Below are 21145 nucleotides of genomic sequence, written 5' to 3'. Positions count from 1 at the left end.
AACTTTTTGAATTTGTGCTTATTGTACATTAAAGTGTTTTGCATAATGACAGAACACTGTTTGTTCACAAATAGCAGCCTATATGGCATAAACATAATGTATTGTAGGAATATATACTCCATCTCTTTGGCAAGCTAGCATGTTTTTAGGGAAGACTTATCTGAAATGAGATAATAGTGCAACAACCAGCAGTCCTGTAAAATTATTTTTCCCTTCTAGACATTAAAAATAAAGTTGTTAAAAGGGGAAAGTTAAAGCTTTTGAAAGCAAGGTGATATCCTTATATTAAAAAATAAAATTAGATCAAATAACATTGCTAGATTGCTAGATTGTGATCATACATATTTTTTAGTTCCACTCTATAGACACAGTACCCACACTACAATTCTATACATTGCCTACTATAAAAGCACTCAATTGCGGATCATTTTGTAAAAATTTAACCATTTATAATATTCAAGCCCTGTCTCGATTTTATACATTATAAAAACTTTTTGGTTTGTATTTTTTGTTTGTTTTGTTTTCTTTGTTTTTCTATTATTTAGATCTAAACTGTTGTCTAGGACTTTTATTTTATACATAGCTACGTAATGGGATGAAGTACTGAATATTAATTTTAAGCCATTTGCTATTGGACGGTCCGTTTGTGACACGCCCACTCGTATTTGTATTCAACAATGAGGAAGTGTAGTAGTATTATACGTTCATCTGCTGGCTGTGGAGCAGTTAGAAGGGTCAACATGTCAAATCCAGGTAAGTATATTACACACCTTTAAATACATTTTATTTTCACCAGCACAAGCATTGCTTATAAGACTTAATTATTATATAAAATGAAGAAAATGTCATTAGCACTGAGATTTACCGGCTCTGATATCGGTTTTGTGATTAAAGCAGCAGATAAAAGCTTTATTTATCCTCAGAATGGTGACAATCCTTTAGTCTGTTCAGGTTCATATTTATTATTCATCATTTTTTTATTAAAGTCCCTGTTTTTTTCTATTCTTTGGATATTTTATTCTGCTGTTATGTTGTTTTTCATCAGTTGCTTTCCCCTGATGTTACTAAGAGATCCCTGAAGATTAGTGACGTCAGTAAATAATGACGCACTTTTCACTGCTTCTGAAGAGAAATCACTGATTTATATTATAATGTACTCCTCACCTTAAAGTTACATCAGCTGGGGAATAACCTTTTATAACCACTCGATATATAACGCAAACATTTCTGAGACTTTGTGAAACCCTGTGGGTATTTTGTATAGGATATAACAGAGTCTGTGGATCCTGTTTTTCAGGCTGCTAGACAAAACAAAAACACAGGGTGTGCACGGTGTACTTTAATAAAGATTTAGTTTACAAACGTAATCCAACTATATTGTGCCAATTGTTTAAATGGGACCAATAATATTTTGCCTATTTATTAGCCAATTATAGTGCACTTATAAGTACTGAACTAAACAGGCAGAACTAGTATTTTTATTATTAACTAATTATCAATACATTATTTATAAACCTGTTTGTTAAAGAATTGTTGAAGTTTCAAATTAAACTAATTTAGTTAAGTCCAATAACTTTAAGAAAATAATAATAAATATATTCTAAATAAAGATATACTATAAATATAATTTTAGTATCCACCATTATAACTAAATTAAAGCAAAAAATCACAATGAGAACCACTGCAGCTAAGCAAGACTTGCCATGTAATGATTGTATTATACATTTCTAGATAAAGAAATCTCCTACAGTGATCTCAAAGCCCTCAAAGCAGGCAGTAAAGACCTTGTGCTTGTGGATGTGCGCTCCAAAGATGAAGTAGACAGAGGATGTATCCCAGGCTCCATCCATATCCCAGGTGAGTTACAGTACAGAACAACAACGTATAATATTGCACAATAGCATCGCTGTATTTAATTCATTAAAGGAAAGGTAAAAGCATATTAAACTTTATAATTAACACTTATGATTTTCAATTTGACAATTAATGTGAAATGTTATTCTGTTACTTACTTATGACTATTCCATGTCATTATTGTCACACTTACTGTGTCTTGCAGTACAAGATGTGGAAAGGGAATTCTCTCTTGATGAACATACTTTTCAATGCAAATTTGGTATCCCGAAGCCCCAGCTGGATAGCTGTGATCTGGTGTTTCACTGCCAATTGGGACGACGTGGAGAAGTTGCGACAGAGAAGGCCAGAAGCCTTGGGTTCATCAAGTATGACTGAGATTAAACGTGTTATTAGTTAAGAAGCTGATATAGCCAGTGTAAAGAAACAGGGGTCGGGTCAGAGGAAATTTTTATTCCCTTCTTTACTTTGTTGCTGTGTGTGTGTTCTCTTTACAGTGCAAAGAATTATGCTGGAGGTTACAAGGAATGGTCAGAGAAGGAAGGGAAATGATGCTGCTCCAACACAGCACAGCTGTCCAGGACATCTATTAGGACATCTAAGTAGTTTTAGTGACAGCTGGAAAATGTGTCTCTTACAAGATAGGAATCCATTTTAGCTTAGACAAACTGTATAATGTAGCTATTTATCTATAAAAGTATACATAAACATATATAAATAAAATAATAAATAATTAGAACATCTCAGGAACTGTATGAATGAATGTGAATAAATATTAACGTTTTTCAGGCTGTAAAAATTATTTAAATTCTGATGTTTAAGATCATCAGAGATTTTTTATTCGGAAAAAAACACCTTGAGGTTATTGATGGTCTGCGCATGCGCACTACTCTGCTGTATGGTGCTTTGTGAAAAACAGACTGTTCATTTATACTGTCACGATGGCCGACAACAAAAAGATGGACTTTTACTTTGCTCTGTGTTCTTCTTACAGGTAACACCACGCTATGATCATGTCACAAATCACTGTTACCTTATATGTTTGTGTGGAGTTTTGGAGATGAATTAAACGTGGAGTCCTTCACGAGTTGTGTGCTTGTTGTGTGGTGTTGTGTGATGTTGTGTGGTCACTGGACAGTGTTCCCCTCTGGGTGGCGCCGTTACTGCACACCGCGTCCAGACTGCAGAGTGACGCAGCCAGGCGGAGGAAAGTTTACCGCCTCATCCAGAGGAGATTAGTAAGAACATAGTAAAAAATAATGAAATCTTTCCACTCGTGTAGACGCTTGTGTGTGAGGTGCTTATAAAATGCCAGGTGAATGAGCTGGGCCAAGGATGCACTTTGAATTTCATTAAGTTATATTCAGTCTCTCAGAATAGTAGAGCATCTACCGTATGGTTAAGTGAAATGTATTCAGGGGCTTATGATGAATCAATTGGGGGGACACGTGGAGTCAATTGGGGGCACGTCGGGGGGGGGGCACTTCCCACTAATGCCCACCCTTGGGGACAGTGCTGACTAATTAAATTGCATTTAATGTAATTATTTAAACGTTTTTAGGAGTTTAAACTTGAAATCCTGCAACTTGCTGCACCTTTGGCTGTAGCCCAACACCAGAGCGCTGCTTGTGTCCTAAATAAACACGTGTTTCCGCTCCACTGTCAGCTGCACCACGGTGTTGGATGCGGGAAGCTGAACAAACCCACATATGTTTATCCTGGAGAAGTGAAGCAGCTGATCCGCGCCGTCTTCCCGGAGGAAATCTGCGACTATCACGACCCTCAACATCAAAATGTACAGGAAACAAACCCAATAATCTGAATGCATTTAATTTGGTGAATGCAAGTAGTGTTTTTGTCACGTGATCTTTCTTTCCAGGTGGTCACTGTCACCATGGAGGATATGAACAGCGTTAGTGCGCTTGATCAGAGCAGGTGGACAGACCAAGAGCAAATCTAAACACTTCTGTGTTTACATTAAGATTGCATGTGTTTTTGGTTAGTGCAGTCGTGTTCTCCCGGTGCATGTTTACTGGTTTTCAATAAAGTTTGAGTATATATCCAGATTTGTGATGAAGTGTGATGAGTCCATTTATAAAGATTATAAACACTATAGTTTAATGAACAACTGTTATGAGCGAGCCTGTACGTTATTAGTGTGGCTGTATAATTCCTACTAGCCCCAACAAGCCTTGTAATGGTACATTAATATCAAACTACAGCACTGTTAGCATCATTGCTAAGTGCTAACAATGGCTTGTGACACCTCAGCTCAAGGTGATGGCTAGCGTTAGCTTACACTCGATACCAAGGAGACTAATGTACACAAATACCTCCACAACCACGAAAACACACAAGCAACAATTTAATCCAGACGAACAACACGTTATATAACGTAGTAAACAAGATTTGCGGCTATTAAAAGTAGGTTAATAAACTAATTAATTCATTTTATTTCCTTTTGATAGACTGGGAGTAGAAATTTCAATTAAATTAGCCATTGAATATGTGATTGGGTTTTTACTACTAACTACTATGTTTTAATATGTTTCATTTCTATTTATATGTGTTTAGAAACATGCCTGGTGTAAAGTCTGACATGGAGCGAGTTGGGCTCTTCAAGGAAATGGGTTACATCTCTATAGGAGATAAATACAGACCCTTACTTTATCGTAGGTCTAAATACTATTACACTAAATCTCACTATTAAAGCACGCATGCTGATCAGTGCTGCTGGAACTGTGTATGATTTCACCTGGTGATATATTTTTAGAATCTCTAACCTGAACTTGAACCTGAGCTCCTGTATTTTTTTTATTATAGGAACACTCTGAATTCCTCTCATATCTTTTCTTAAAAGGTCCAATCAATGAAGCTGCATATAAAAATAAACAGATGATGATCAGTGGCTCAAAGAAGAAATCAGCACTCCAGACTGGTTACTTTGACACTCAGTTCAAGCGGATCTTTGAGAAAGAGGCATTGACGGACCATCTCAAAATCCAAAGGCAGTACCAGATTCAGCAGGCAAAGAAGAACTTAACAAATGCATTTTTACCTAGCAGTGGGGAAAAGAAATCGTAAGAAACCTTTTTTTTTTATTTGTCCAATTTCATTTCCAGAAGTGTACATTTGAATTTGCTTTTATAGTGATTGGAGGACAGAATGGATAATGTAGCCGTTAGGCTGAAGTAACCTCAGGATCCCATTGCGTTTCACTTTTCGTGAGTCATTTCATTTGATAAAAATGTTTTAGCAGCCACCTTTGGCATTGGCTGATAGAAAGGGGACTCTTACACATTTTACTGCATATTACCTCACGTTGGTAGACTCATTAAAAGTTTACCCGAAGCAGCAGTTAGACTCATGACAGTGACATGAATGTGAGGCTTCAGAAGCCAACTGTGATGTAATGGTCATTTTCACTGAGAAGATCCAACACTCAGAATTTCCATTCCATCATGGGCCTCACGGCTCTGGAGTCTGGCCCAAATACTGAGCTCCAGCCAAGTTATCGTCATGATCTTAATTAGGACAAACCACATTTTGCCCATGTTCTCATACTACCACACTACCACGTAATACTTAAAACAAAAAGAATTAAACTCTTGAGTTGTCAGATACATTTTGGTGCAAATTAATTTTAATCTACATAGTGAGTTTTTCCCCCAAAGAAAACATGCTCTAATTAGACAGTTGTTCTGCAATTTAGCATTTTTGTGTCTTCTAAATGTGTTATTTATATTTATTAATGTTGTTCAGCTCAGGTATTGGCAGCTACTATGGAACAATCGGGGGTCCTGTAAAGGCTATGAGTCCCCTGGAGATTCCCAAGAAAGCATACAAATCTCCAGGCAGGAACATATACACCAGTCCAGCTAAGAAAGGAAGTGGATATAGGTCAGTAAGGACTTTGTCATTCCTACTGGCATGATTTTACTTTTCTGTGTGTGCACTAATATAAAGAAAGGTCCTTGTTCTTATGTGTGCTTATATTGTCTTGATTCCATGCACTGTTACAATGACATTTTTCCTCTTGAGGGTATCTCGGGCACAGACCATTTTTGATCCAACCTTTCTCATAACTGCATGGATGTGATTTAGAATGAAAGACTGAGAGTTAAAGCTCAGTGCTGTTGCTTAGGGAATTTCCTCTCATGGGACATTCGCTTAACTATTTTTAATCCCACTACAGTAAAAGCCTGAGGAAAGTGCTTTCAATTCAGACATAACTGGAACTGAGACTGAGTTATATTCCCGTGTGTTCAATAGCTTTCCAGATGTTACACTGTCTAAATTGGAATTGTATTCTTCTGACCCTTATGACCAAGTGAATGCGCTACTAAAGGTATAAAACACTGAAATCTTTTTTAAATATAATGTACAGTTCACCATTCTTCTGCATTGTGAATAAAAGAGTGATAATCTGTTTTCCAGCGTGAAATGGCAGATCACAGGTCTAAGATGAAAGGGGGTCCATTTCGTTTGAACAATCATGCACAGGAATGTTTCGATAGCAATCCTTACAAGCTTAAGAAACCTCAGCCACTTTCAAACATGCCAGAGGAAAAAAAAACTCACTTTGCTGTGCCTTTCAAACCATCATCTCCCAGCAAAAGGGTAAGACATGCTGTATGCAAGGCTCAAACTCCAATACATTTCTTTTAATGGTTAATGATTGATTAATTTCTTTTCTCTACATATCCTGTTAGACTGGAGGAATGAAAGCAGGAACATTCGATCCTTACCCGTCCCATTCCACAGACCCCTACATCATTAAGAAGTCTAAGCCAGATTCTGTACATGCAAATAAGGGTTTGAAAATCTTCTACCCATCACCTGGCCCAAAAAGCACTCCAGTGAAGAGCATTATCTCTCTCAATGTGAACAGGTAATACTCCCTCTAAAACAGGTATGATTTGCAGAATAAGAATGAGCTTAGCCATGGCATTAAATTTTAATAACCTGACAAAAATGTACTTATTTTTGTATGGAAATAACACTTGGCTAGTTTTTAGGCATTGTTAGGAAGACCGAGTGTTTATACCACTGCATTCTGTAAAACTGGATCCTTATCTAGTATGATTTTTGCAGAATGTCAGCCAAGGCAGGATCATAAACTATAGACAATTTCACTACTCTGTTTCGCAGGTTCGTGAACTCCACCAACTACAATCAAGTCCCGTCTGTAATGGCTCATTAAGTGGCAATGACAGACATAAGCCATTTAATGACATTATTGGTGTCTGAATATAATTTCTGTTTCTGGAAAAAATACTAATGCACATATAATTTCATTAATGCCAGACTAGAATGCTTTTGTAGCTGCAGATGCAAAAAAGTAAACCATACCTGTCATCTTGACTTCTCATCATGATTATATTCTGAAGTATGTTGTCAGTTTAAAAAAGGGTGCAACAAAGCAGGGCAAAGCAACAGAGCTAACTGTGGTCCCATTGCAAACTGAGTGTAATATTGCCTGCCTTGTCTAAATTTGTCACTGAGTGCATGCTCATCAATGTTTTCATCAATCATATAATAAAAACAGCCAGATGAATTAGTTCGTAAAAGTTTTGTGATTTTAATTATAACATACAAATACTGCCACCGCCTGGACAAAGCTACATAGTGCAGAAAGTCTAGTAGCTAAATATCCCATTTGACGGCTGGCCACCTCCAGTTATGTAAAGAACAATTCATCTAGGTTTGCAATGAACTCTGCTCAGTATACTTATTTTTAAGGAATTGGTAAAACAAATCTCAACATCTTTAATATAAAATAGTAATAGTTGAGAAAATAGCAGACGTGGTGCAGGATCTGTCTCATCTGAAATCATTTATTAAATGGTGATGCAGATAGAGTGTGAGAGGACTTTGCTATATATCTCCAGAATCTCCTAACCTGTTCACAAAACATTTCACTAACACTGTTGGTTAATTATTAAACGATTATATGGCTACTAAGTGTCCAATTTCAAATATCAAAATTCTTTAACTCTGGTTTTTAAAGACATTGTCGGGTTTAATTTTTTTCATGTATTAATGTTAATGTTAATAAATAGTAGTTAAAAAAAGTTACGTTTAAAAAAAAAAGTTTAAAAAAATATTCTGGAACAAATAAATAAGACCGTGTGAATATTTTGAATTTGTATGAAATCAGATTTTTGAACAAATTACATCATTTTAAAAAAATCTAAATGTTACACCTGAAAGAAGCAGTTTTGCTGTTCCATTATAACAGCACTAAAAAAATGACAGTACATTGGATCTCTTGCTGTTTTTCATTGGGCACCTACAGTAACTGAGGCACTGAATCTGTCAAGCAAGTATTCTCTTATATGTTAAAGAGAACTCGTCTAACAACAAAATGTAAATATTTCCCCTAGAGCATACATGGCAGACCAGGGTTCAAGCAACAATCACATATCTACATGCTTTAAAAGGTTGCAGCGTCAATAGGCAGTGAGGACTGGAGCCTGTTGTGTCTTTTAAGCATTAGGGTACACGGTGACCAGATCATGTCCCTCTGGAGGTCTCATCCGGAGTCGAGCATGAGTCTCACAATACAGCTGTCCCTCCACAAAGAAGTATCCTTTCTGCTTCAGGTTCATGCCACAGTCAGAGCACACAAAGCACGCCGGGTGGCGGAACTTGTCCCGGGCTTTGACCACTGTACCCCTGTCAAACAGCCATATGTTTGAGTTTATGTTAGAAATTACATTTCTTAGGCTTTACAACTACAGATCAAAAGCATGGTGCACTATGGAGAGGTTGGAGGTTATACAGAGCCTTGTATTTATTACATTGTTCTTTCAACTAATGTTGGAATCATACTGGAATATTTAAGGCTGGACTCACACAATGCCATTGCCACATTTGTCACACAGTGGAAGTTTCTGTAGCGTTCCCGAAGCTCCAAGGGGCTTTGTTACTGGAGCTTTGACACTTCTGGTTACCAATGGCTTTGTACCTGTTAAAAAGTTTCAGTAAGAATGATGTGATCTTATGTGTCTTTTATAATATGACAATCTCTGACACATTCAGGTGATGCGCCACTTTTATTTCATTTATTTATATCATTAATTCATCTTCAGTAACCACTACAGTATATAGTAAGGATCACAGAGCATCTTGAAAACTGGGCAAGTGAGATACAGTAAATTCACCACATATAGGACACAAGTACATCGAAGGGCACGAGGCACACTCAATCACATTTACACATGATTTAGAGTAACCAAACCACCTACCAACACTGACATACAGAGAACATGCAAAGCCCTATATTGGTAGTCACTCAAGCTCAGGATTGAACCAGAAACCCTGGAGGTGTGAGGCAGCAATGTACGCAACAGATGAAAAAGCAACAAGAGATTATAGATGCCACATTTTGCATCATTCATACATTCATACTAACCGTCACTCTCTATGTAGCCCTGCAGGGCCTTGAAGGAGCCGGACTGGCGAGGCTCATGAGGAGTTTCATGATCCTCCTGCAACATTCGGTACACATCAGAGTCCTCAATGGATGTCAAGGGTTTTCCACTAATAACAAAAACAGAAGAAAACATTTGTGTAAACAGTTTCCTAAACACTACTAAGTACAGGCATGTTAGCTTCCCAAAACACATCATTACAGTACAAAACTGCATAGAATTTATCAATATGGTGTTTATTGTTTATGTGTAAGTTGGTTAAGTTGATGTAATGGAAAGTTTAACCAAGCATGGGTTACCTGGTTGCTGGTTTATTAGTTACAGCAGATAACTGAGTGTGGTGTAGAGCTTCCGATAGACTGGGATCTGAGTACAGGTTAATGGGGGAGTTATACTGAGTGGAACGAGGCAGGCCTTCAATCTGACTGCGATTATTAACTGGTGCAGTCCCATGAACTACATTCGGTGTCACCCTCTGAGATTTGTTATCTCTGAAGTCAGGTTATAGAAAGCCCAGATGGAAATGGTGTTGGTCAAAGGGACAGCAAAGAGCAGCAGAAGGAGAAGGACCAAAAGCAGAGAAGATAATGAAAAAAGATTAGAGAGGTCTAAATGAAGGCTTTAACTTCTACAGGAAAATATATTGTTCAAATATATACAGCGTCTGAATTTGCCAAATTGAGTTGGATTACAGTTGCACCAAATATTTAAATTTTATGTTGTTTCTAATTACAGAAACAGGTGAATAAATATAATAATAGTCTAATAACCTGCTTTGACCCCCAAGTGTGAAGGGCTTTGGCCTGACATTAAACTTGTGTTCAAAATAGCCAAGGTCCTGCAAGACATAAGAAGGGAGGAAGGAGAGTTTAGAGAGCCAGTTAGTGGTTGACAGAAAGAGAGCAGAAGTCCTCTTAGGTCTGACATTTCTAAAGACATCTGGACTAAGCCAACTCAGTTAAACCTAAGTGAGTAAACCAGAACTATACCTTTGGTATGAAATTCACTTTATTTAATTTTCTCTCTCCAATCCAAACAGCATAAATTTGTAACACCTTGAATAGATTATTTGCTGTAAACCTGGATTGGATGGTCCTCAGCTATCCTAGAAGGACCTAAGACAACTTCTGGCCCAATAGAAGATATGTTACTGTATAACACACATTTGTTAGAGTTCAGGCAGGTTAATCCAGGATGAAGACAGACCAGTGAGGTTCTATAGCTTTTCTAGATAGTCAGACTGTCACTCACCCATTGGGCCTGTCATGCACCAAACCACAGATTTGTCCTTGTAGGGCATCCTGGATGTTGCCCTTAGAGTAGAGGCCTATGGGACTGTTGTAAGAAGAGCTCACCACCTGCCTTTTGTCATCCAGGTTGGCAGCAGCCATAAACGGCTGTGCTCTTCTGTTATGGCCTGTGCCTACTGGCTTAAACCCCTGTATGTTTGGACACATACACACACTGCATGCTGAAGCATTACACAGACTGTACATTTTTGAGGCAAAATCACAACATAACAGTGCACAGTTTCCTTTTACAAGTTTAAATCTTTGCCGATATTCACGATTATTTGTTGCTTTTTAATCTACTTTAGAGATTGATGTAGAATAACAAATACATCAGAATTAATATTTCTTTCACTGCAAGATATTCATTCTGCTCACACATATCGTATTCATTCATTCATTCATTCATTCATTCATTCATTCATTCATTTATGGTCATGGTGGGTCTGAAACCAATGGGCCATTCACAGGGCACCATAAACACATTCACACACTTATTAACATCTATGGGCAATTTAACATAGCCACTTTACCCACTAGCTTATTAGATACTGGAACTACAGTATAAATAGTTTAAATTAGCACAGAATGTGTTACATACTGTACCATCCTGCCTCTTATTTCCTTTTTAAATAAGAGTAAACACTTATTCTATCCACCACTTATGTCTTAATAATGATGCATGGTGCATAATCACTAAATCATAGTTGATGTTTATTATTTAGTTTTAGTCAAAATAAATAATATTTATTTCTATTTCTAGTTCTATTTAATTATCTGAATTATATACTATCCATATTTTATCAAATAAAACTGACATTGTTAGTGAAGTTTAGATTATTAATACCTAATAAATAGTTCATCTGGTTTTTCTCTGATTAGTGGGAACAGTAACAGCAAAAGCTCATAGACTACGAACTGTCCTGGTGAACAATGCAACAGCAGGTTTCTATATTCTTCACTTCTATAATTTTATTTAAAACATTTAAAGAAATAACAGTTGTGTGGTCCTCAGCTATGTCTAAAAAAAACAACTAAGAATCTCAGGTGCAAACAGCAGCAACAACAAAACATTTTGTAGCTGCATCATTCAGAAAGCAGGTGGAGAAAATAAGTATACTCTTCCAACTTCTGCAATTATTAAAAGATTCAGTAGACAAATATTGTTAATGAAATGTAGATTTCTTTATCAGGAAGTGTGTCTCTCTCTATAAAAAAAGAGCATTTGACAATTTCTGGATCTCTCATACAGTACTGTATATGTGTTCTGTAAAGACATGAGCCATGACCTCTGAAAAGCAATTGTTATTGCTTATTAATCTAGAGGGGGTCAATTGGCCATTTCCAAACAATTTGAAAATAAGGACTGTTTACAAATGGAAAGTAGCATTTAAGACATTTGTCCTTTTCAGGATTCGGCATCGTAGCAGATTCATTCAAAAGGGCAGAACATTTAATGCTCAGAGATATAAAGTACAACTCAACAGGCCTCTGTTCTGTCTACTGCTTTCTTTTACCCATGAGTGTCATTTTTAAAATTAAATTAGCCATAGTTTTAATCCAGACTGGAATTCTAAATATTTTGTGTGGTCCATGTTGGTTTTATATGCTGCTAACAATACACAATGCTCTGTGTCTGGGTTCCATTAGTCTGAGGTGGGCAATCATGCACATGCAGCTTTGACAGCAGAAGAAGACATACTGTTCCCTTTAAAAAGTCTCATTTTTTTCACCGGTTTCTAATCTATGATTTAGTAATGAAACAATTTCCAAACAAATTGAAGGGGAAATGACAAAATGATGGGGGTGGGAGTCTTTTAAGGTTTTTGCTTTGAGGTGATAAAAGTGGAAATTAGAGAAAATTAGTGGTTATAAAATGAAATTGATAGAAAAAGCATGCATGCACAGCACAAGTCTGGATCTGTCTAGAAGTTGTCTCTGAAATAAATATCCAGGCAGTTAAGATTTTTTGTGGGTTCTCTTAGCAAAGAGTAAGACTACATTGCTTGTAAATCAGCAAACACTCCAATCCATCAAATAAACTAGAGCAATAAGAGCAATGGCAATCAATCTCTTTCATATTTCTCATGAACTTAAACATTCAAAAGGAAATACTCAGAGACGCCTGTGTGTTACAGGTGAAAGCAGAAAGGCATGGTTGCACATGTGGCTCTATGCTGCTTTCCTTGTTAATCTTACTTGTTGCTCTGCTTCCAGGTTGACTTTGAATGGGTGTGCTTTGCCTTCCTCCATGACTTGTGGTGACCAGAGTTTGGTTTCAGGCCTGCAAGACATACAGTACAGTGAACTGATAAGATCAATTTGTAAGAAGTTAAGTAAGGAGATGAATTGCATCCAGGCTTTAACCTCTATCGGCAAACATCGAAAGGGCAACAAGGGCTTTATTATATCTAACGAGCACTGGTTGTGCAATCACTCATCAGCCATGCTCGTCTTTTCATACTTTTGGTACATGATCCAATAAAACAAGTGTGAAATAATGACAGGAAAGGTACAGATTGTTACCTGATACAAACCTGTAATTTAGCTCTGAATCAAAGTGAAAAAAATGTAATGCTGTTATTATTCTCACCTCTCTATTTTGAGGCTGAGCTGATTACTGGTGTCTTTTATCTTGTTTTGGGCCTCAGCGTGAGTCATTCCCTCTGTTGGGACTCCTTCAATAGCTAGGATGACATCTCCTGGGCACAGGTTGACCTGTGAGGCCTTACTGCCAGGAGTCACCTAAAAACAGTGTTTAATGGTGTACTTAAACATTGTAAAGTTGCACCACGAGGTAAGATACTTGGAAAAATCCATAATTCTGTTTATGAGTTCCTACGAGAAAGAACTCATGAACAGAATTATATTTTATAGTTATCACTTGACTCTTCTATGCAGAAAGTCGTCTATAAATAGTGAAGTGCATGTGTCAATTGAAGTGTACTGTAGTATCACCCGCAGCTCGACCCATTGGTGGCTCACTGATCTAACCTCTGTGGCATTCACTGCACTCTAGCAGATCTGTCTCTGCTTCATTAATGGATCCTGACATCATTCCTTACTTGTCTCATCCTTCACTCTTCTTATCCCTGACCAGCTCATTTCCCAGGTATTTTTCTTCCCCTGAAGACATTTATCTCATTTGTCTGAGGTGTTGGTCTTCTACCTGAGGCTATGACTAATCTGGATTGATAAGGTCCTACTCCCTATCATCTTTCAGTTCTGTGCCTCTCCCCAGAGGGATTTAAATCATGTCTTTGCAACTATTAAAGACCAGAGGGTTTGGTTTCTTCTTGTTGGTGTTAATGTCTGAAACATTTTTTTAGGTTTTTATTTTGATCTCTTGATTTATTAGCTGAAGATAGCATCACATAAAACTGGGATATCATCATCTGCTCACCAGACCAGAGATTTTGATGAGGCGAGCTTTTATAAGCCAAGCTCTATTTTTTTCTTGCTGTATTGAAGGTGGGATGTTGACTGTGAATGCGGCATTGTTAAACACTTTATTGCAAACACCTGGTACTATTGCGATGGCTGAAGGTGAGGATAATTGCTCTAAAAATGTGCACCAACATCACTTTAGAACAAACAACGAAAATAAGATCGATCCCATGGCACCGCTTTAACAAATGACCAACACAGATTTCTCAGATGCAAATGAGGATATAGAGCAGCTGCAATCAAGGCTGGACTGTAAATACCATAGACAAACACAAAGGACCTTTTTGTTTGTACAGAGCACCTGTTGTCTGAGGTCAGACTTCAGACTTAAACAATGTAAGAAATACAACATAACAAATACACATCTTGGTCCAGACTAAGAGCATGCTACATTTAAACTATGTCATCATGACAGATGAGCTGGCACTTGATATTACAGCATGAAAAGGGAGAAGGAATTTGTCGTGGACTCATGGTTGTCATACGCTTTTCTTTTCTTTTCTTTTCATTTTCCTTTCATTTCCTTTTCTTTTCTCGCACATTATTTCTTGTATTTATGTAGGTTGATATAACAAGAAAGCTAAAGTAAGGTTGCTGCCTGCGCAAAGTTGAAGAATGCCATGATGTCAACACAAAAGCATGTGTTAAAAACCACTCCGTTTTGTTTTTGGGTTTTTTGTTGAAAGAAGCAACACAGTTATGTCAATTAGACACATTATATTTGTGATCATGTTAAGTCAGCTTCTTACAGTTCTAACTCACTGCTAACTCTCATAATCCTTATGAATGCTGTTTTCTTTGAATCTGATCTTCCACTTGACAGACAGTAAAAATACTGCAAGGAAAAGCATAAGACTGAAAGAATTACATTACTAATTCTGCTAAAAGCATCTGTCTAACCAACCACATAGTCTATTATTCTATTGCATAATAGAACATTATGCTTACCTGCTGCTGTTTTTTCAGTATTTTCATACACAATTTATAAAATGGTGCATCTGAGCCACTGTTCTGGGTTTATCATTTATGATTTAATCACAGTCATATAATTAGTATTCCCTAGCCATATTTCAAGTGCAATGGAATTCAACTAAACTTGGACAAAGTGCATGAATGAAAACCAGGTCTCATGCTGCCTCAGTCACTTTTCATTAGACTATTCATTATGCAGTCTTTATACACTGTTAGGCCATCAAAGCCTATGAATGGTGCATTGTGTAGGAGGTATAAAAATCACCAGCTGTCACGTGAGATGAGAGTTTTAATAGAATGTGTCTGAACTATGTAACGATTATGTTACGGATTATGAATGTATTTCACTAAACTTCAGTTATTGTCAAACATAAAGCTCTATTATCATGAACACAGGCTTACACAGCCTCAAACAATCATAAAAAAGTGCTATAGACCTACACAGAATGTGATCATTTGATGTGGTAAGTTAGTACCTGTCTGATACTAGAAATAAGGAAGCAGTTTAGTGATGCTAAATAATAGAGATATAATAAAGTAACCCTTGGTCTGTATGATCAGGACCCCGAACAACAACAACAACAACAACAACAACAACAACAACAACAACAACAACAATGTTAAAACAAAAATAAAGATTTGCTGTTCATACCACTAAAATAGTTCATTAGGTTTATATAGCAGATTTCACAGCTTATTGCATGTACATTATTTCATTGCAATATTACACAGAATTAATCGATATATTACACTACACTGATGTCAGTGTAACAGCTGACTAACCTACAGTGAATAATTGTATTTCAACTGCTCATGTACGAACAGGATGACGTTAGAGTAACTGTATCTACTTCCCTAAGTTAACCTTTCACCTTTTAGGGATTTCCTTGAGCAGATGGTTAGGGGGCTGTGGGTTTGAGGGACTAACAAATCACTAAGCAACAGGTGTGGAGAAGCACTCTGGAGACAGATTTTGTGTGTGTGTGTGTGTGTGTGTGTGTGTGTGTGTGTGTGTGTGTGTGTGTGTGTGTGTGTGTGTGTGTGTGTGTTTGGGTGTGTGAGGGGGTCATGATTTTATTTTTCAGCAGGGTCCAAATATTCCCTCAAGAACAGGACAGGAATATCCGACAGTTTGACCTTGTGGAGGCCGTAGAGAATTTATTTATTTATTTATTTATTTATTTATTCTCACTCACTCACTCATTTTCTACCGCTTATCCGAACTACCTCGGGTCACGGGGAGCCTGTGCCTATCTCAGGCGTCTTTGGGCATCGAGGCAGGATACACCCTGGATGGAGTTTTCATTATCCAAACTTTCTTTTTGGTTACTAATGTTAAAGATAGGGTTACATTTAATTTTAGGCACATTAAGTAATTAGCTATATTAAACTGATATCAGTGGAAGGTCTTCACAAGGCTAGAGAGAGAGAGAGAGAGAGAGAGAGAGAGAGAGAGAGAGAGAGAGAGAGAGAGAGAGAAGGAGAGAGAACATGCTGTAGTGCGAGAGAGAGTATAGTCCTCCACTATATTTAGTAGTACCATGAGTGTGGACAATCCACACTTTTCCAGGGTAATGAATGTTATGAAAACCAGCCAGAAAAGTTTATATTCATGAAAAGTGGAGGCATGAGTGACTGATTCATCATCTGAAATCTAAGCAGCATGGGTTCAACATTGCGTATGTTAAACATTGATGGTATAAAACATTTTGAAAGTGGGTTGTTTTAACTTAAAGAGGATGGTATTAATTGACAACCCTGCTGTCCATTTATCCAAATAGTTTTCTTATGAAACTGCTGCTAGATTTTATATATATATATGTATATATGTATGCTACTTTTGCATTCGCTTTATGACATTTTCTCTATACTCTATAACTCTTAGATTTTCTTATACCACCATACTTTATATTCTCACTCCCCTAATGTGGACCATTACAATGTCACAGACATCACTTTAAAGTAAATGGTCTGTATGATATCAACAATTGCAAATATATACACTGCTCTACATAAACATATACAGTCACACTTCATGTGGCTCAGATCTACGTACTCCATATGTTTTCCAGCTCTTTGGCTTCACACTCCTCAGCTGTTTCACATCCAGGACTTAAAGAGAAAAGCTGTATTGTTTTTTAGTTTAACCCACTGGTTTTTCCTGCCTGTGCCTCTGCTGCCCAGCACATCTAAGGCATTCCTATCTCTGTAAGCCTCTCAACCTCTGCTGGAGTGTGTGATGAAACCCAGACTGTAGCAAAGTGTCCGCTTATTATCACTCACCCTGGTGATGGTTAGAGGTTGGTTGAAATCTTTGCCACCACACAGTCGAAATCCCCATGGGGCAGGCCCTTGTAGTAGCACGTTCTGCGGCATGTCTCTACTTTGTTCTGCTTGTTCTCTTGCTCCTCTTTTTGTTATTGTCTTTCGCTTTTTTTTACCCAAGGAGAAGCAGCTGCACAACTGAAAGAATCAGCTGTTTCTCTGTATCTAGACACACCAACACTGATTGGCAGTCAGTGCCTGTGCCTAAATCCCTTTTATGTGTGTGTGTCAGTCGGTGTGAGGTGGATACCAGGATGCCCCACCTCTCACAGTGAGATCATGCAGCAAACTGAAGGTCTGAGGTAGTGCACTACAGCATGTTCTCTCTCTCCTTCTCTCTCTCTCTCTCTCTCTCTCTCTCTCTCTCTCTCTCTCTCTCTCTCTCTCTCTCTCTCAATTTATCTTGCTACTCACACTTCTACTCTTTCTCTCACGCTACTATATGACACTCTAGTGTCTACTCTAGAGTTCTCTCCTCTCTCTCTCAGTCAGACATCTGTGTAGAACTGACAGGAACATCACTCATGCATCACTCACCACATCAAAGATATGGCATGAGTCAGAGACTTGGCCTACAGAGAAGATCAAGCAAAGCATTAGCCTGCCACCCCAGCTGTTTGCTGCAAGCTTGAAGGTGTCAAAAATGAGGAAACCACTAGCTTTCAGCAGACAAACATACAACTGCTCTGTGACTGATTCGGGTTCAGAACTGGCAAACGATGGATCACCTGGAGTGAAGCATGAGCTCGTCTTTCAAAGGCTGCATGCCACAGTAACAGTCTGCAGGTATCACATGGCACCTGAGAGCAATGCTGACATTTCTACCTATTCATCATACTTGCATGATGTTACATGTGGCTTACCTCCTAAAGAAACCACATAAGAGTTTGAACTCGCCATTCATCTTAAGTCATCCTTGTGTGAATGATCTGTTTGAATGATATCCATGGAAACCTAGCTGATTTATTACATGCTCATCAAATCAGTCAACAGTCACTCTGTACTTTATGACAAGAGAGCCATCTTTACTGCGTATGAAGCTTTTAAGGGTGTCTGTTCAGTTTATGAATAGAGATCTTCTTGATTGTGTTTCAGACTTGAACAACTCCTTATTTGGTTGAGCCTCAGACTGCAGTAGTGAATCAGTGTTGTTCTCTCTGAGGAAGGTCAATGCTGATCTAGGATAAAAAATGTTTTATTTCCCTGATAAGTATGTTTTTGCAATTCCATTTCCTAGGGTTTATTAGAATAATTTTATGTTATATTTCTGTTTAGCTGAATGCAACATAGATGCTGCATGAAACTGAACACTGCTGACAGATTTTTCCATGAGGATCTGGCAGAGTGTGTCGGCTGAAGAACAGAAAGTCACATGTTGAATTTGTGGAAATTTCCCATAAGCCTGTAACCCTCGCTCCCTGAGATAACATAAGTGATGTATCACAGCATGGGGCACAGTCTTTTGTAGTGTCCTTCAGTAGTAATAAATCATGGCATATATGCTGCAAGGTAATCTATTCAGTTTTAGTCTATCATTGGATAAGATGGCCTGGTTTGCATTTGCAGTCTCAGTTAATCCCAAAGGTATTCAAAGTGGATGAGGTCAGGGTTCTGGGTAGTCCACTTATTGTAGACCTTGTTGTGTGTTTGGGGACAGTGGCATGCTGTAACAGGTTTGAGGGAAACACATTCCACATCAGACAGTAAATAGACATTCTAGACAATTGTGTAGTTGTGCATTCAAATAGACATATAGTGTAACCTAGAAAACAAGGATTAAGAGATCTTTAAACATTCATTTCGGAATTCTGCTATGTGATACTGAAACAACTAAATTGCTGTTCAGGCTTCTTTCACAGACTGATGCCAAATGTAGCTGATCAAACCAACATGTTTTATTTGTGAGCCTACACCAAAAACACAGTGTGCCATTGTGTGCTTAATCACATCAGGTTTATAAAATCCTTAGATGTGCAGTAATGTCCAGCTCACTGCAATGTAAATGTTCTCTGTCTATATTGCACAAAACAAGGCACAAGGTGCAAGGCCACTTGGGCCATTCCCCAAGTGTAATACACATGCACACACGTGGGAAGCTGCATCCCCGTGTAGCTAAAAGACATACAACAAGTATTCAGTATTCATACAACTTCAAGATTTTTTTGTACACGATGTCCTTTGCATTATAATATAATAAGAGCTGATGAGTTCAGCACTATTCAGACAACTTAGTGGTTTGGCCAAAATGGTGGCGGTATCAGGATTAAGTTTAAATAAAAGCTTAGCGTTGTCCTGCAAAAATATCATACATAATATAAAGCCAAATTCTATGCAGCTTTACAGTACACACAAATGTCTTCCATCAAACATGCTTTTTTCTTTCATAATATAGTAGCAAGCTGGCTAAGGCTACTGTTTGGAGCTGAATGTTCTCTTGTGAGATGACACTGGTACAGGCAGCATTCTTAGGACTAAAGTGTTGGCTTCATTCTTCTAAACAGTTTTATCTAACCAACATGCTGTGCTCATCATCAGAGAGTGAAAACCGGTTTTAGACTGATCATAAGTCCAGTTGCATCATAAGCCCAGCCTCTGGAATGCACACTTCTTATCTGCCGTATTACTTCTGGGTGACAACATGAGTGGATATGTTCCATAATGAGATACTCAATCAAATCCAACATTTCACATATAATCCATTTTGACCTGTATATTTGATGACAACCAACACCAGAATTTAAAAAATCTCTATCAGTGAAACATTACATCAAATTTTTTTTTACAAAAAATTCTATTGCTTTACCTTACGCACACTTGCCTAATGTGCTATGCACAACTAACATTCACACATAAATCGTTTAATGTTACAGTAGCTTGCAAAAGTGGGAGGGCTGAATATAAGAAAGCTTCTATTTGATAATGGTGTAGAGAGGAAACCTGCAATACTATAAGCAGTTTCATTTTGTATCACAAGAAAGAACATGAAATCTAACTCTAAAAATCAGGACTGAGATCATTTTATTTTTGTAGCTAGATAAAATAGCTGCTAAGCCTAAGCATACTTGCTCTGTGATTGGTGGCTCCTGTGCCTAATTATGTGCCTCCCGTCTCTAAAATTGTTCTGGACATTCTGCTGCTTGCAAATATCTTCATTCAGCTGTAAAGCTTTGGGTTTAAAGCAGTAGTGAGTCTGAGCTAAAGTTCACTCATCTTCTATCGTTATTGAGTGAAGAATAGAATAAGGACAGGATTTGCTTCAAATTAAAAAGCCTACAGTAAAAAAGCTCCGAGTGTGGATATACTGTAAGCTTTGGCATCCCATCAGGACAACAGATGCCTCTGATTCTTTCTCAGCAAGAGGAAACCCAGGCTGCTCCCTGCAACTCTCTGTTTATGGGGTTGCCATGGTGGTGAGTGGACAACTATAGGAAGGAGTGAGGTTATTTATAGCCAAGGCTTAAATGCACCGCTCAACACTACCAGACATTGGCAATGCATGACTGGAGTTCTATCTAAAAAAATACATGTGCATATTAGAACATTTTAATTTGTTCAGTCTGGATTTCACCTCATATGAGTCTGTTTGGAATTAATATTTAGTTATACATTTTAGTCTAGACATTTCCTTATTATCAGAACTGTGTATTCATCCTGAGCAGATGAAAAACCCTTGGGCTGTGAATTTAAATGAAGTTGTGATTGTAAGCTCACAAAACTACATAGATCCTGTACTGTAGGGCTTCCTTAACCAAAACCCCACAATCTGCAGCTGCTGTTCATTTAAGCTCAAGCTCGAAGTGAAGAAATCACAAGGAGAAAATC

The 21145-nt window shown here is 37.7% G+C and overlaps 3 protein-coding genes across 7 annotated transcripts; 2 read left to right on the top strand and 1 right to left on the bottom strand.

Annotated features, from left to right (window-relative positions):
• Positions 1–656: 656 nt before the first annotated feature.
• tstd1 (thiosulfate sulfurtransferase like domain containing 1) lies at positions 657–3920 on the top strand. Of its 2 annotated transcripts, XR_003438887.2 has the most exons (7): positions 657–753; positions 1732–1857; positions 2060–2222; positions 2352–2848; positions 2993–3092; positions 3521–3649; positions 3734–3920. XR_003438887.2 is itself a non-coding variant. In XM_027135246.2 (4 exons), exons 1-4 carry the CDS (start codon positions 678–680, stop codon positions 2404–2406), a joined length of 420 nt encoding a protein of 139 aa, XP_026991047.1. In that variant the 5' UTR covers positions 657–677; the 3' UTR covers positions 2407–2941. The 2 variants fall into 2 exon arrangements, 1 of the variants encoding a protein (XP_026991047.1); XM_027135246.2 differs by lacking the exons at positions 2993–3092; positions 3521–3649; positions 3734–3920 and having other exon boundaries at positions 2352–2941.
• Positions 3521–7411, top strand: c17h4orf47 (chromosome 17 C4orf47 homolog). Of its 3 annotated transcripts, none has more exons than XM_047802590.1 (8): positions 3521–3649; positions 4429–4526; positions 4715–4934; positions 5617–5754; positions 6127–6202; positions 6292–6474; positions 6567–6745; positions 7006–7411. In XM_047802590.1, exons 2-8 carry the CDS (start codon positions 4433–4435, stop codon positions 7055–7057), a joined length of 942 nt encoding a protein of 313 aa, XP_047658546.1. In that variant the 5' UTR covers positions 3521–3649; positions 4429–4432; the 3' UTR covers positions 7058–7411. The 3 variants fall into 3 exon arrangements, with proteins under 3 accessions (XP_047658546.1, XP_047658545.1, XP_026990861.1); XM_047802589.1 differs by lacking the exon at positions 3521–3649 and adding an exon at positions 3734–3852; XM_027135060.2 differs by lacking the exon at positions 3521–3649 and adding an exon at positions 4052–4278.
• pdlim3b (PDZ and LIM domain 3b) lies at positions 7412–17582 on the bottom strand. Of its 2 annotated transcripts, XM_027135058.2 has the most exons (8): positions 17282–17582; positions 13173–13324; positions 12779–12863; positions 10061–10128; positions 9590–9781; positions 9272–9399; positions 8713–8824; positions 7412–8532 (listed from the first exon to the last, which is right to left on the bottom strand). In XM_027135058.2, the coding sequence occupies exons 1-8, from the start codon at positions 17372–17374 to the stop codon at positions 8343–8345; spliced, it is 1020 nt and encodes a 339-aa protein (XP_026990859.2). In that variant the 5' UTR covers positions 17375–17582; the 3' UTR covers positions 7412–8342. The 2 variants fall into 2 exon arrangements, with proteins under 2 accessions (XP_026990859.2, XP_026990860.1); XM_027135059.2 differs by lacking the exons at positions 9590–9781; positions 10061–10128 and adding an exon at positions 10542–10729 and having other exon boundaries at positions 17282–17577.
• Between the last annotated feature and the right edge of the window lie 3563 nt (positions 17583–21145).

The sequence above is a fragment of the Tachysurus fulvidraco genome, chromosome 17 (genome assembly GCF_022655615.1).
Source record: "Tachysurus fulvidraco isolate hzauxx_2018 chromosome 17, HZAU_PFXX_2.0, whole genome shotgun sequence".
Lineage (NCBI taxonomy): Eukaryota > Metazoa > Chordata > Actinopteri > Siluriformes > Bagridae > Tachysurus > Tachysurus fulvidraco.
Note: the sequence above shows the minus strand (reverse complement) of the source record. Positions and strands in the feature narration are given on the sequence as shown.